General features: G+C 33.5%; 1 protein-coding gene across 1 annotated transcript; it reads left to right on the top strand.

Annotated features, from left to right (window-relative positions):
- Nucleotides 1–248: 248 nt before the first annotated feature.
- LOC106125586 (netrin receptor UNC5B) lies at nt 249–11,363 on the top strand. The gene is made up of 13 exons (XM_013322857.1): nt 249–447; nt 727–1,109; nt 1,456–1,666; nt 2,472–2,668; nt 4,198–4,276; nt 4,672–4,866; nt 5,575–5,631; nt 5,806–5,967; nt 6,041–6,172; nt 6,532–6,700; nt 7,676–7,791; nt 8,153–8,410; nt 10,080–11,363. The coding sequence occupies exons 1-13, from the start codon at nt 369–371 to the stop codon at nt 11,249–11,251; spliced, it is 3,210 nt and encodes a 1,069-aa protein (XP_013178311.1). The 5' UTR covers nt 249–368; the 3' UTR covers nt 11,252–11,363.
- Nucleotides 11,364–15,857: the final 4,494 nt, after the last annotated feature.

The raw sequence follows: 15,857 nt of genomic DNA, 5'->3' as shown, positions 1-15,857 counted from the left end.
TCCTTATAAAATATCGTGTATATAAGTTTGCAAGTTTCAAACATGCGCAGTAAAGTTTATCTGGGTTGGGAACATTCATTCATCCCCTTGTATTTAGTTGAATCGTATGCGTTGCGGGGTCGACACCTATCGCTGCGAGGGTTGAAGCGGGAAAACTTTTACGACGTAACAAATATTTTTTCTATTTTGATTTCTAAGTGCGGTAAATAATTTTAACTTTTATTAGAGATGTGAATTCAATTGTTTTAAAAATAACGTTGTGTTTAATTTAAATGATTTAAACAATGTGATCTGAAAGTTAGTTATGGAACATTATGGTTTCTACGAAGCTTTTTTCTTAAATGACTCCGTAAGGTTTTTGTGTATAAATGGATGTGAAGGTTTGGACACTACTTTTAGTTGTATTTACACAATTGGCAACTTATGTAAATGGAAATACGGGAAAAGGTAAGTAAATAATACCGGTCTATATAACAACGTGAAGATTTGTGTTGCTATATATTTGTCTGTTTCCTATCGTTATAATAAACAAATTTAAATCTTCATAGTAGTAGTAAATTTTTCATGTTTCATTTCAAAAAATCTAAAGTATATTGCTAATTGTTTTTATAATTCTCCCGTCCGTAGTTGGAAAAAAAATAATTTTGACCATAACTTTGGTTAAGTTTTTTAAATTTTAAATACGGTAACATTTGAATTATTGCAAACTGGTAATTCTATTTGTAGATTTTCATCATCAAGATGACAATGGAGGTAAAATTGTCAAGGACAATATAAATCGCAAACCTCTAGAACTTTCTAATCATCCAAACAATGAGGCTAGAGACTATTTCTTATCACCAGTATTCCCCAACAATGATGAAACTGATGAAGAGGACGAAGAAGATGAACATACATATTTAGATTACGATTATAAAGATGCGAATTACAAAGATACGTCAGATGTTAATGTTGCCAGTAATCCACAAGAAGTTTTACCGGTTGACGATAAAATCCCTTTACACACGACCAAAGACAATCTTCCCATATTTCTGTTAGAACCCGAAAATACTTATGTCGTGAAAAACAAAGCTGCAACATTAAAATGTCGCGCCGCCAATGCTTTAGATGTAAGTACAAATTGTTTTTAAACATTACAATTGCTTGTGTTTTAGTAATTGTACGATAACCATACTGTAAGTTATTTTGATTTATAAAATAGTAGATACAATACTGTATGGTTCTAAATTTGACATAAAATTGCGCCTTATTAAGCCATTTATATGAATACGACAGGTTTTTAGCAAGTGATATTTTCTATATCCTTTTAGAAATAAGTTATGTTATTGGACAGATTTTGTTTAATAGTAAAATAAATGACTAAAGAGACACGGGTCCACTAATAAATATCCTTCGCGTCATTAATTCTTAAAGAGTTCAAAATTGTTTGTATTTTTACGACAAATTTTTTTAAAGGTATATTTTAAATGTAACGGTGAGAAACTTCAAGCTGTGAACTTCGAGTTCGTTGACCCGCAAACTGGGGTGAGGATCATCGAGGGAGAACACGAGGTGACGAGGGAGCAGGTTGAGGAGTACTTCGGTAGCGAGAAGTACCAGTGCTCGTGCTTCGCGTGGACCAGCCAGGGTCAGATCAGGAGCCAGCCGGCCACCATTGAATTAGCTTGTGAGTTATTCTATAAAAATACAATTCAAAAATAGAATTCTTAATTTGTTTCTACCGTGCTTTTGTTTAATGATGGACAAAGATCGTTTAAGATCCAAGTTGTCTGACATCATAATGTTCAGATGAAACTCTTTTTAGAGTTTACGGCTGCATATTATAGGAAGAATTCCAGATCTTTCTAAACTCATAAATAACTAAAAACCAAGCAGGAATTATTTCTCCTACTCTATATCAATTGCTTCACCGTGTAAGCTATTTTTATGTGCTATTGACTAAGATTTTAAAACTTCACTGATATCTTTATCTTACTGTTCTAAAGTTGTGAAAACATGTTTCTCAGACTTTCAGGTTTCATTAAGGATGTTTTCCTCCGTTAAGTACGTCGTAAATCTGGACATAAAATTGTCTTGTAGAGTAGGGGGATATTGGGGACAATTGACAGTAGTATTATATTTAGAGTCAATGCTACGTAAAATATTAGCAGTAGCACGCATTATTTATGAAGTAATAAAGAATATTACTGGTATAATATAATCCGTAGGGGAGTTGACAATTAATTCAAGCTATGCAACACAACAAATCTAAACTGAAAGAATGAATGAATGAAAAATGAATCCAAAAAGAATGAACGACAATTAATCAATGTAATTGATGATGAATGATGAAGAAACGCATATAATTATGTTATCACCAAAAACTCCTGTAGCGAGTAAACTATTATTTTCACTATCTATAAAAATATACGCTGTATTAAATCATATATCTGGAACGTATTGCTATTGCAATATAATTCTTATGTCCTTAGATATAAAGAAGCATTTCTCAGTATCACCGGAGTCACAACTGGTCAAACAATATTCATCAGTAACTTTTCGCTGTGAACCACCACCTGCTGCGCCCTTTGCTCAGCTCTACTGGCTAAAAAACGGTGCCCCAGTGGTGGTTGATGACAATGTGCAGGTCAAAGAAGGTGAATTGGTCATCAAACAAGCGTCTCTGCTGGTAAGTGAATTGAATCATGAAAAAACAATGTTTATTGGTTTATTGGTGTGCCACCACTTCGGCATTTACTTTGATATTTTCTTGTCATATTAACATAATTTATAATTTTTGTAAATAGGTAACCAAAAGTGTTAAATAGTAACTTTTCTTTCCACTATTTCGCCATTCACATTGATCGTAATTGCAAATTTAAGCTAACAATAATAAACAGTGTAGGGTTCTAACAGTGGTAGAGCCCGCTTTAACATTCGTCCGACTCGCCCGGTGAAATACCACGACCGCACAGAAGACAGGCGTCAGTGGAAGCAATTCCGCGTACAGTCTGATGAGTGTGCGTCCCGGAGACCTAATTTACTCCTCTTTCTCTTGCCACCCTTTTTCTTCTAAGGAAAGGATAGGAAGTGGAAGTGGACTTTCCGGATGAGAGGATGCATGGGAAGGGAAAATATTTTCTTTCAGTGAATCCTCTCCTTCGTCGATTAAAAGTAGGCAACGCATATGCAATTGCGTATGTCTATGGGCAACGGTCACATCGCTATTTCAGCGATTTCAGGTGGCCGCTCGCTCGTTTGCCACCTTATAATATAAAAAAGCAGTTAATTAGAGAATTGTTCATGTATTTTTCGTATAAAAGTTATGTCAACTCATAAAATCTAGTGAAACAAAGGCTTAACATTTATCAGTAACAAAAACCATATATTCGTAACAAAAATATTAATTACGTCCGTATTTTTAAGCCCGCATTCTGATATGCCATTGTTCGCGGATTGCGATTGCTTAAAATTGCTTATTCAAATATGTGAGCGCTTCTCAGTTTTTTTTTTCGGTCACTGAAATGTATATCTGGTTCATGATACAATGAATTAAGTTCCACAAAAGTAGCTTTGCTTTTATTTCATTCATATTTCTTTTCATATTTTCTTTATATTTTTATTGACATTAACGATATTCAAATTGTAAAAACAGTATACAGTTGGGAAAATTTTATAAAAACGTAAATTTATTGAGGTTATTACAATGATCTGTGATAGGATTTAACAAAAAAATACAGGGGATTTTTGTAGACAATTTTGAAAATTTAGTTAATATAGATGGCCAAAAATGAGATATGTAACCTTATTTCTTACTAATATTATAAATGTGAATGTTAGGATGGATGGATGGATGTTTGTTTGAAGGTATCTCCAGAACCACTGTATGGATCTCGCTGAATTTTTGGATCGATGAAGAACATAGTCTGGAAGAACACATAGGCTACTTATTAATTATCTTTCTAATTCCGCGCGGACGGAGTCATGGGTGACAACTAGTATCAAATATTTACAATACGTAACTGTTGTTAAATAAAAAGAATCATTTGTACTAGTAACGTAATCTTGAAAAGACCAGTACCGTTTTCACCTGACTCTGTTTTGTATTTTCGCTACAAAATAAGGTTCGTTGCTTACAAAATTGACTACTATCGAGCGAGCCTCATATTGTATGAGGTTGAAGTACCGCCGTCCGTCTAGACTAAAGACTGCTTTCAGGATATGGCGAACTACACCTGCGTCGCCGAAAATTTAGCCGGCAAAAGAATGTCGGAGCCCGCGCTATTAACCGTCTTCGGTAAGTGAACATTCTAGAAAAGAAAAACTGTTCTTTTTCTTTGAATTCATTATTATTTAATTCTAGTTACAAACTTGAACTTTATTATTCAGTATTACAGTTATACCATATAAAATACTTCTTAAAATATCATCAGTCTTCTCAGTCATATTGTTTTAGAGGGATGCTGGAATTAAAATCATATTTATATTTTTCCAAACTATACGTAAGAAGGTGATCATTTATGTTCAATCACTACCTTTTTTTTAGAGAGGTTTAGCCGAAGATCCTCAATGCCGAAACTGTTCTTAAACATATCATCATCACTGTCGTACTATTTGAAAAAGACAGTGATAGCAAGATGTTTTATGGGTGTTTCGGCAGTGGTTCATAGTTAATCTTAACGGTACTTTCAGTGAACGGTGGATGGACGGCGTGGTCCACATGGACTGATTGTTACTGCTCAGGGCAAGCGGGGCGTGAAGGTCGGGAGGGCCGCGCGGGGCGCAGACGGGAGAGGACATGTACTGCTCCAAGGCCACTCAACGGAGGCCAGCCATGTATCGGACCCAGTGTGCAGAAGACACAGGATTGCATTGATTGTGACTTAGGTTGTTATCTTTGCAAAGTGATTAGGATTAGCGTAAGAAGCATGAACGCCAAAGCAACATCAGAAGTATAAAGACTTCTAATGTTGCCTATTAATGTGATCGAAACATGAGCTTTAGTTTGCCTAAAATAATTTAAACCCTGCAATAAAAATTCACATCTATTTCCTATGTAAGCATCATGTAAAATCCGCACGTGTGTTCATATAACGTCCGCATTCGCATAAAGGCACACATAAAGATCTATTAGAAACAACTTTTGTAGGCTGCGCGCATTTATGACGCGGAAATGGGACTCAACATGTTTTTCAACGGAGAAAGCCGGTTCCTCGCAACTTAGCTATTTGGGTCGTCGAATTATTCCTTTCCAAGTTTCGACATGAAACGCGAAATATAGAACAAAAATCAGATACACGAAACTTTACTATTCAATAAAAGATTCGTTTCTATTTCAGGAAATTTTTGCTCTTTGATGAATGGAAATGTCTTTTTGTGTTTCCAAAACTTTATGATGAACATAAAAATTACATTGAGAGTACAGTTCTTCTTGAAATAGTAGTATATTTAATTTTATTTTTAAGCGCCTATAGCCTAATGATTAAGGGTACAGATGTCCGATCGTAAGGTCGGGAGTTCGAATCTTGCCATACGACTATTGTCGTACACCAATGGAAACCATAAACCATAAATTAATGGGACGGAAATTTCCAGATGTTTACGTCGATGGATTAGACGAGTTGGCTGACGAATCGTCAGATATTGTACTGGGTATGTTGTCTCATTTTATTGTCACCAAAGTCTTAATCTTCAATACGTATTAACGAAATATTTCGAAATATACTAACTTATAAGTATGCATCAAAATATACCAAAGTATTATAAAATGAAAACATTAATGGAACTTTACGGTTTTTCTTGAGGCTATATAGTTTGTCTTTTTAGGACGATGGTCACAATGGTCAGAATGGTCAAGATGTGATACAGACTGTCTCCAAACTAGAAGACGACGTTGTCTGACCACCACAGCATGTTTAGGAAAGGATTATCAAGTAGCCCAATGCACACATTGTGTTAGGACTTCTAAATCTGAAATCATCACAGACGGTTGGTTAGCAGTATAACTTTTTTATTTTTTTTTAATTTCAATTAGAGTGCTAATTTTTTTTTAATATTTCAGCGTCATCATATTGGCCTTTATTCATAGCGTTGTCAATTGCATTTTTAATATTTATAATTGTTGTTGTATTGGGTATCAAATATATGAAGTTTAAAATGACAGAAAATTCGCCTTACGTGAAACCACCTCCAGGTAAGTTTAATGTGATTTTTGCTTAATGATAATAATTGCACCCTACTTCATGACTAATCATAAGAATTTGTGCTTTTTAATAATGGGGTAGATCTGTTACTGATTCACTTTATTATGAGTCACGATAATAAACAAACATACATACATATTTGTATCTAATGTAAGCTATTTTGTATAGATTATTCCATAAATTGCGATGTTAAATACACTAGGGGAATGATACCCAAGTACTTGTATTACTTCAAAAAATAATATCCAAAAGTTACAAGTTTATCATGATTTAATTTTTAAATGATTGTTATTTTACTTATCAAGAAGAAGGTTATGAAACACATTTATCAGCGGTTTTCTTTTTAAAGGGACACAATACTTTGGTAGCGTATTAAAAAGAACGTTAACCAATCAACCGGATCTGACTATACATGAAGAGTTTCATACATTAGACTCAAGACGGACTCGGCGTCATACAAGTGCTTCTAGTAATCCACGCAATGAACATTTGTATGAAGTGCCACAATTAGCTAATAGGTAAGTCATATAATCTAATAAAATCTAGATGACTTTCATCCATCCATCCAAACATTAGCATTTATAATATTAGTAAGATTCGTGCTCATATACTATACTAGTGTAGTGATACTAGGGTCATTATGTATATTGCAAAATATCGTATGATCATTTCAAATCCATTAAATATTTGATATTGTATTCCATTTCGTTGCACCAACCAATCCCAAAACATTAAGTTATTGAAGGATCAGATTGAAAATTTGCATGTTATTACGATCTTGATAGTACGATTCAAATGCCATTCAATATTCATGTTTCCATATGCAAATGACTATTGGCCAGCGATATTTGTAATTAATTACTGAATACGGCTACATGGCGATATGGATCTCTGCGGCGGATTGCAGCGTAATACCGATGTGTCGTAATGAGGGATTTATTTTATCGCGACTTGTTTAAATGTTAATGAAACAATTAACGCGAAAAGCATTTTTGGTTGCGATTGTTAAATAGTATTGTCTGTTTTTTTAATTCTACTAATATTATGAATGTAAATGTTTGGATAGATGGATGTTTGTTAGAAGCTACGTTTAAAACGGCTGCATGAATCTCGCTGTAATTTGGCATAGATGTAGAAAATTGTCTGGCGGAACACATAGTTGTTTGTTGTCCGCGACTCCATCCGAGCGGCTCTGAAAAAAACTTAATGGGTAACCTATGTGTTCTTTCAAACTATGCTCTACATATATGCCAAATTTTTGTGAGATCCGTTTAGCCGTTCTGGATATACGTTCTAACAAACATCCATCCATTCGTCTAAACATTCGCAATTATAATATTAGTGAGAAGTAAGATGTGTTCACAAAATTTGAAATTAATGAATGAAGAAAAATAGAGATTCCAGTATTCCATTTAACCGATTGTCTTTTTAAAATCTAACAATAATTTTAAATCAGTCAAAAAAATATCCTTTAAAATCTTGAATATTTTCAGCTATATATCACCGATCGATCACGAGGTAAGAACCGAGCGTACCGCCAGCGAAAGGAATTACGCTTGCAAGGATAACGTGGAGTCAGATCGATCTGATTCCAGCTGCTTTTTGAGCTGTGAGTTCTGGACTTTGCACCGGCCATGCATAAGTAGACTGAACATCAACACTAACAACAAGCTAGACCAACTTGGTTACTATGCAAAAAATCGTTAGGAAACCAAATAATGCAATAAAAAAGTATTTTCTTTAGGATTATTAAAATTACCGACGAATGTACATATAATTTTCATATTAATTTAAATATTATAAATAGTTTTTCTGATACACAAAATAATCAAGACTAAATCTAAGGTCATTTTGCCCATAAGATTATATTATTTATTTTTCAGATTGATGTTCTGTCTACTTAACTGCTTTATGCTTTTCAGTTTCATCAAATATAATTTCCATATTAGAATTAATAAATTTAATTTCAGCCGGTTCATCGTATGGCAATGAGAGTATAGAAATGTCGCCATCTTTAAAAAATAACGCTTCAATCGATTCTAAATATCTAAGTATAAATTTTTTGGAGACGGCTACATCGAAAATGATAACAAGTGACGGGGATTGGTTGAATTTAGAGAAATGTGGTGTTAGCTTATTTGTTCCTGATGGAATCGTCGATAAGGGAGAAGAACTATTTTCTTTGGAAGTTACTGACGAAGAATGGAATCGACCGATACTGCAAGAAGGTAAAACTTATTACTTAATAAATCTTTTGTTTTTTTCGAAAGTCAAATATTTGATTTCATATAACGTCAATAGCCTAATGGTAAAGGTTATGGATTTCCGATCACGAGATCGGAGGTTCGAATCCCGCCATTCGACTATCGTCGTAAACCATATCCTAACACAAGCCTAGAGCTTAGTTGGAATGGTAAAAGAAATATTAGTAAATTTACAAAAAAAATCTGGTAACATTTTTATTAAAAAATATATAAATATAAGGAAAAGGGGAAGAGAAGTTGATTTGATGGAGATGGTGAAGAGGAAGGTGAAATATAATCTTTCTGTGAATCTCCTCCTCTGTCGACAAAAGTTAGGCAAAGCATCTCCAATAGTGAATGTCTATAGGCAGCATTCGCTTCGCCATTTTGGCGAATCAGGTGGCCACTTAAAAAAATATTAACAAACATAAGGTAACAAAGTTAAGAAAACCCATACCCAATAAATGAGAATGGACACCTTAATTTTTGATACGACCGTAGAAGTAAAATAAAAATGGTTTTCTTCACGAGTTTAATAAAACTGTTCTAATAATAGTACTCATTTAATATTTACAAATATAAATTTGTGTCTAGTATTCCAGTTGATATTATATGTTGATGTATATGTTCTCCGACGTCTGTTTGTTGAATGTCTTTTCACTTGCGATGTGAATGTCAGTGTGCGATGAGTGTTTGTTCAGAGGTCTGCATTCTAACAAATGTACACTGCAAAATTCGCAATTGCCCATTCGCAAGTTGAGATGAAAATGTCAGAATACAATATGATGTTGTATTGTTGAATAGTTTCGATTTGATAATATTTTCTGCTCGGTTAAGAAAGATCTAGACAAGTGCTATGATAACTTTTCTGCGAAGATCCATGCTTCTAGATAGATTGAAAATGTAGCGGTTGCTTTTCTTTTTCATCACTTTTTAATAATAATAACAATAGTTTATTTAGGCAACAAAAGTATGATTAAATTACAAGGTAGTAGTACGCCTGGTTCCGAAACTAGATTCTAGACCCGTATTTTAGGAGCCAGGACCCTTTCGTCTTAGTGCTATAGTTTAAGTAATGATTAGGCTTTTCAATTTTTTTTTCTTCGACAAATATTTTAAAATTTATTAATATTTATTTTACTTCAGTTCATATCTAACGTTGAAACTGAGACTGGAATGTAGGTAATGTATTTTAAAGAGAAGAAATACAAAGTAGAGCAATAACCAGAATAGTTTGGTCTACTATAAGTTTGATATTCTTGTCTATTGTTAAGTTTGTCAACGAAACTCGAACGGTCTAGCGAGCGGACATTATGACCTCAATTTTGAATGTCAGCTTCCGATGTTGGTATAAAAGATATTTTGATTTTAGGTTAAATTATTTGACCTTTAAATAGAGTTCGTTCTAGAAATAGTCATTTTATTAACTAAATGTAACGATATTTTTATTAAACTTTGTGATTTTTTTTCACCTATTATGCAGGAACAAGAAATGTAGAGATTAAAAAGTTAATTAGGCACATCGCCTAATTCTTTTATATTTTCTCGTACAGTTAATTATTGGCGATATAAAATAATTCCGAAAAATTCGTTTATCTATACGTGTGGTATCGTATACTAATAATGTTTTAATTCTCAAAATATTTCATAACAGGCGAGATTCAACTAAGCCCAGTTATAAGATGCTGTCCGAAGAATTTCCACTTCCGCAAGGGCGTCATCCTGTCGTTCCCGCACTGCGCCGCCCTCAAGAACACCAACTGGCTGCTATCGATCCTGCAGCGCCCTGAAGACACCAACTCCAGGGAGTGGAGGAAAGTTTTGACGCTCGGCCAAGAAACACCTGGTAGCCCGATATTTGCACAAGTCGACCCTACCAAAGTTTACTTAGTGTGCGAATTCTTGACTGACTTCGTTATGATCGGACAAAGTTTCAACGGACTGGATGCGAAGTTGCTTAGAGTCGGACTCTTCATCGCTAAGCGAAGTGACGATAGTTTTTATAATTTGAACGTTCACGTGTTTAATGATACTCCATTCGCGTTCTATGATTGTGTTGAAAACGAAAGACGTACTGGTGGTTATTTGCTCTGTGAACCTAAGTCTGTACACTTTCAAGAGAATGCTTCCGATCTTTGTTTAAACATCAGAAATGTCGGAGTGGGGTGGAAGATACAGACAGGGGGGACGTATCAGGAAATCACGTACACCCACATCTGGAATATGACGGTGCGTTCGTTGCATTGCATGTTTGTTCTACAACAATTAGATTCGATAAACTCATTGGAATTAAGTATATCGATTTATCAGAAGCAAAAACAATCGAATTCGATTAATTTTAATCTTAAAACGAACGATTTGAATTCAAATTTTTATAGTAGTAAGCGTTATAGTTACTCCGGCTTAGAGAATGGGTATACCGTTAACATCGTAGAGAATCCTTTCAACTACTCGTCGTTGTCTAAAAAGGAAGGTCGATATGATTTTGTTTACAAGAATAATAGTGCTTTAAGGAGTAATTTTCATACTGACAATAATTATTATAGATGTAACGTGCTGACTAAATCTGATAGAGTTATATTATGTAAGCTTCTTGACACGCTATCTTCGAAAGGCAATGATTGGCGATTGTTGGCGGACAAGCTGAAGATAACATCGTATTATTACTATTTCTCCAACACTTGCTCGCCGACTGAGAACATCCTTAATCTCTGGATGTGCAGGAACAACGATGTTAATATGCTTGTTAATTTATCGAGAATCTTTAGAGAAATGTCTAGAATTGATTGTGCTACAGTTGTTGAAAGGCGTTGCTTTACAAATTGAACTTTTTATTCTTGTTTTTTTCCATTAAATTATTATATGATTTATTATTTTTTGTATGTAAGTACGTGTAAACATGTACTTATTAATTAACATAATGAACATTAACGTAATTACAGAGTTAAATGAAAATAAAAGATTAAATAACGTCAACGTACTGTCAATCGATTGAAAAATACGAATCAGTTTAACTTTTTTTGCTTTGTATAATTTTCTAATATTTTTATCATTTTGAAAATGTATTCTGTAAAAAGTGCATAACCAAAATTGTTAAAGATGTTTTTAATAATATTCTTTGATATTTAAATAAAATTAAATAGAATTTATTTAGATGAAAACAAAGTTTTATTACTAAATATTTCACACAGCCTTTTTTACGATTAAACTGCTAACGATAGATTTATTTTAAGAGGTTTTAATATATTTTATAGAGTTCACAATGTAGAGACATTTTAATGTTAAATATAATCGAGAGAAATTCATAAAATTTCTAGTATTTTTGTTGTAAAACGAGATAACATTGTTATACAAAAATTACAACAATTCTCTCGTTTTTAATAACATTTGGATGAATGTTTTCCTGATATTTAGTCACTAAAATACGCCTCACATAATTAAAAAAAATTAACTGCTTTCAATCCTTAGGTAAATATAAGAGACATGCATGAGATTAAAAAAAATATCAGGAAAACTTTTTATTTTGTAACACGCTGTATAGAAACGTAATATTTTATCAGAAGGGTACATATATGTTTGAAAAACATTAGCGTTGTACATGAACCAATGTATTGTTTAAATAAGATAATTGTAAAATGATTTTAGTAGTGGTTTAAACATTTTTTCAAGTAAAAATATATAATAATATGATGTTTTTTATTCACAAGTACGTCCAACTTATGATGTTAAGGCGCCACCGTCGATAAAGATCATCATCCTGTATACATCGACTGTTGGACTTATTCAATATACCCCATTAAAAAATAAAGATAAAAGCAATAGTCTTTACAAACTTTACATGTTGAGGTAACATCATTATTCGTATGTCATCTCCAACATATAAACATCCAAACTCTCAATAACATCCTGTTACTACGCACTATACTAAAATATTCCCACGTACCCTGACCCAGTTGCTGAGTATTCAAGTATTAACGCTAGGGCGGTGCGAGCGGCGGCGATTGCATCGGTTAATAATTGAGACCTCGCCTCTGCATTACTACGTATTGAAACAAGGCTCAAGTTACAAGCGACATGCTTAAGACTAAAAATATTATTCGCAAATATTATTAACAGTCCTCCGTAAAGAATTGATATTGTGTGCAGTTAGATTTTCTGCTGTCAATACTGTAGACATAGAAACTGCCTAGACCGACATAAACAACGACAGGAAAATCTGTAAGCATATCCGGTAGACATAAGTCGGAATCGAACTACAACGCTCGGCAATCGCTTCAGAGCGAGACAAACATATTGTATTCCGATACGTTTGTCTCGTTCTGCAGCAACTGCCGAGTGTTCGTACGATTCCGGTACGATTCCGGATTATGACTAAATGATTTTTACGGTCGTCCTAAAAAACGCCAACTACTAAAAACTAACTGTAACTATACGCCCTCCATCAGCCTCCGGGATAAATTAATAGCTCTGTACTTCTCGGTTGTTAACTCGTTTAGTCTTTTGTTTTACAGGTCTTAATGTACTTTATGTAATTTAGCACTTAAATAAAATATGCTTAAGTAGATCCTCGCCAAAAACAAAACACAGTAGAGTAAAAATAAACGCTATCGCCTATGACTTGCAAAGGAGACAACTGTTTCAGGTGTTCTATTCCGTTTCACTAAAGAATGCCCTTAATAAAGATGAGGGTGTTACGCCAATGCCCTAACTGTGCGTCGGGGCCAAATTGAATATCTCTAATATTCATATATTTAACAGCAAAACATTTTTAAATCAAAATTACGATTCAAAAAATTGGTTTCCTTATTTACTTTCCAATTTTTAAGTACAAATAGTATAAAATTTATAATATAACAAGCTGTCGCCCGCGACTCTATCCGCGCGGAATTAAATACAAACTTAATTAGTACCCTATGTGTTTTTCCAGACTATGTTGCACATTTTTGCCAAATTTAATACTATGAGCCGTTTAGGAGATACCTTCAAACAAACATCCATCCAAACTTTCACATCTTACTATCTTACTAATATTGAAAATGCGGAAGTTCAGATGGATGGATAGATGGAAGATTGAAGGTATCTCCGGAACGGCTGAACAGATTTTGATGTTTTTATTATGTATTTTTGTAATTCCGCGCGGACTTAGTCGTAGGCGAAAGTAATTTACAATATTAGTCAGACGTGAGAAAATTAATTCAATTGGCTATACTTTTGTTATGCTCAAAGTAATCAAAAAGTTAAGATACAAAGTAAGTTTCAAAGACGTCGATATTGAGTTAATTGAAAGTTCTATTAAACAATCGGTCTGTGTGCCCGCGCCGGATATCCTGTTCAAGTTGCTGCGAAATGGCGCCAGGCATTTGATGAAAGGAGCTAGATTGAAATAAAAGTTAAGAGGAATTAAAGAAAATTAACCAATAAATAATATTGAGTTAAAATAATTTGAATTTATTTTTGTTACAAATTATCGAAGGAATTTCTTTATTATCTTCCTTTCTAAGACCCAAAAAACTCTGCACCTGCAAGTCTATATATATATAAAAGAAAGTCGTTTTAGTTACACTATTTATAACTCAAGAACGGCTTTACTAATATGGCAGAAAATTGGTGAGGTGTTAGCTTAGAGCCAGTAGACGGACATACTATTTATTCATTTTTGTCTCGAATATATGTATTCCTTGAAGAGCTGCTTTTTATTTAACTTACTAATATTACAAATGCGAATGTTTAGATGGATGTGATGTGTATGGATGGATGGGTGGGCTACACTAATAAAGTTTTTATATATCCACGCGGCCGGAGTCGCGGGCGACAGCTAGTTATAAATAGATTGTAAAATACTATATGTTCTGATAGTTACACACTTACCTGATATAATAGTTACTTTAGTATAGTTTTTTATAGTACAAATATTAAAATGAACTCGACATATTGAGGATAATTAAAAACGCAACTTATATCAAGTAGAAAGTAATAAAGCATATAACAAGTCACATTGTGCATACGAATGCTATTGTTTCGCGTTTTTTTCTTTTCAACGTAGCAATTATTTGGGTGCTCATAACCTACATTTTGCTTAATACACACATTTAGTACTCCACAACGCTGCAGCCGGGGGCATGTCACACTAACAACAAAAGGACTTACATGTTATATGAGAAACTTGCGAAATATGAAAAAACATAACAGCAGTAGTTCGTAGTATCGATATAGTTAATTTTGTTGCGAGAAATATGTGATGAAATCTATACATATAAACAAACTTGGAGTATCTGTTTGTAATATTGAAATAACCGTTTTTTAATATATGTATATGAATGTACAGTACATACACCAAAATAAAATTTTTACAATTCTTGACTGTCTTTCTGTCTGTCGGTTTGTTCCGGCTAATCTCTGAAATGCCTGATCCAATTTTATCTGGACTTTTATTGTTAGGTAGATAATGTAATAAGGAGTAACTTAGGCTACGATTATTTTAAAAAATAAGGCAAACCAAGACAATATTTTACGCGGACGAAGACGAGGGAACAGATAGTTAAAAAATATGTAGCCAACAGTCACATACAAATAGCTAAGTTCTAACTTTAAAGTGTAGAATAACGTCATGTTGAATAACGTTGACAGATGTGTTGGCGCAATCTTACAACAAGTAGTTTGTAAGCTGAGGGCCGTACTTGCGAGGTGTCTGCGCCTTGACCGGTCGACTGCGGTGCTGTTTGAAGTCCTCCTGTTAGTGAGAGAGCTATGAGGAGGCCTCTAATTGGAGGGCGCTTAGTTCACGAGCCCTCCACTTCTTATAAAGAATCATCTATGGTTGGAATTGTAAGGCTGTCTACACACTACAGTGTTTCCCATCAATATATTTATTGTGATAAACGTATTTTATAATTACTAATATAAGATGTACAATTATTCTATTCTTCCTATGATATCAGCAAAATTTCAGATAGCACATAAGATTTAAGAGACGATTTTAAATTTATTTTGGGTTTATGTGGCGCTAATAGAGATGTGTGACGATTCCGAGAGTTAAGTTCAGTTAAAAATAATTAAATTTATGTCATGTAACAATTAAATGCATTACAACAGGAAAAATTAAATGAAGGTAAAAATATTTTGAGGTTTAATTTAAATATTTCCACTGTAGTGAATGTTTACCTTTATATTCCTTTACCCTTATGCTGCGCTTTGTTGAACAACATTATACATAAATTCGTGACAACAGTGGTTGGTATAAGCCTATTTATAATTACACATAATAAAAGAAGAATTTATTGAATGAACTATGGGATTATTAAATAAAATAAACTCATTTGTCTTTGGTTCTCTCACCGTATATTTTTAACACCAAGAATTGTATTTCCAAATATTTCCTCAACAGTTTGAAAAAGGCCAAAAAACATTATGGGGATAAAATAATGATACACAA

The sequence above is a fragment of the Papilio xuthus genome, unplaced genomic scaffold (genome assembly GCF_000836235.2).
Source record: "Papilio xuthus unplaced genomic scaffold, Pxut_1.1 DF825928.1, whole genome shotgun sequence".
Lineage (NCBI taxonomy): Eukaryota > Metazoa > Arthropoda > Insecta > Lepidoptera > Papilionidae > Papilio > Papilio xuthus.
This window is presented reverse-complemented; position numbering and strand designations above follow the sequence as displayed.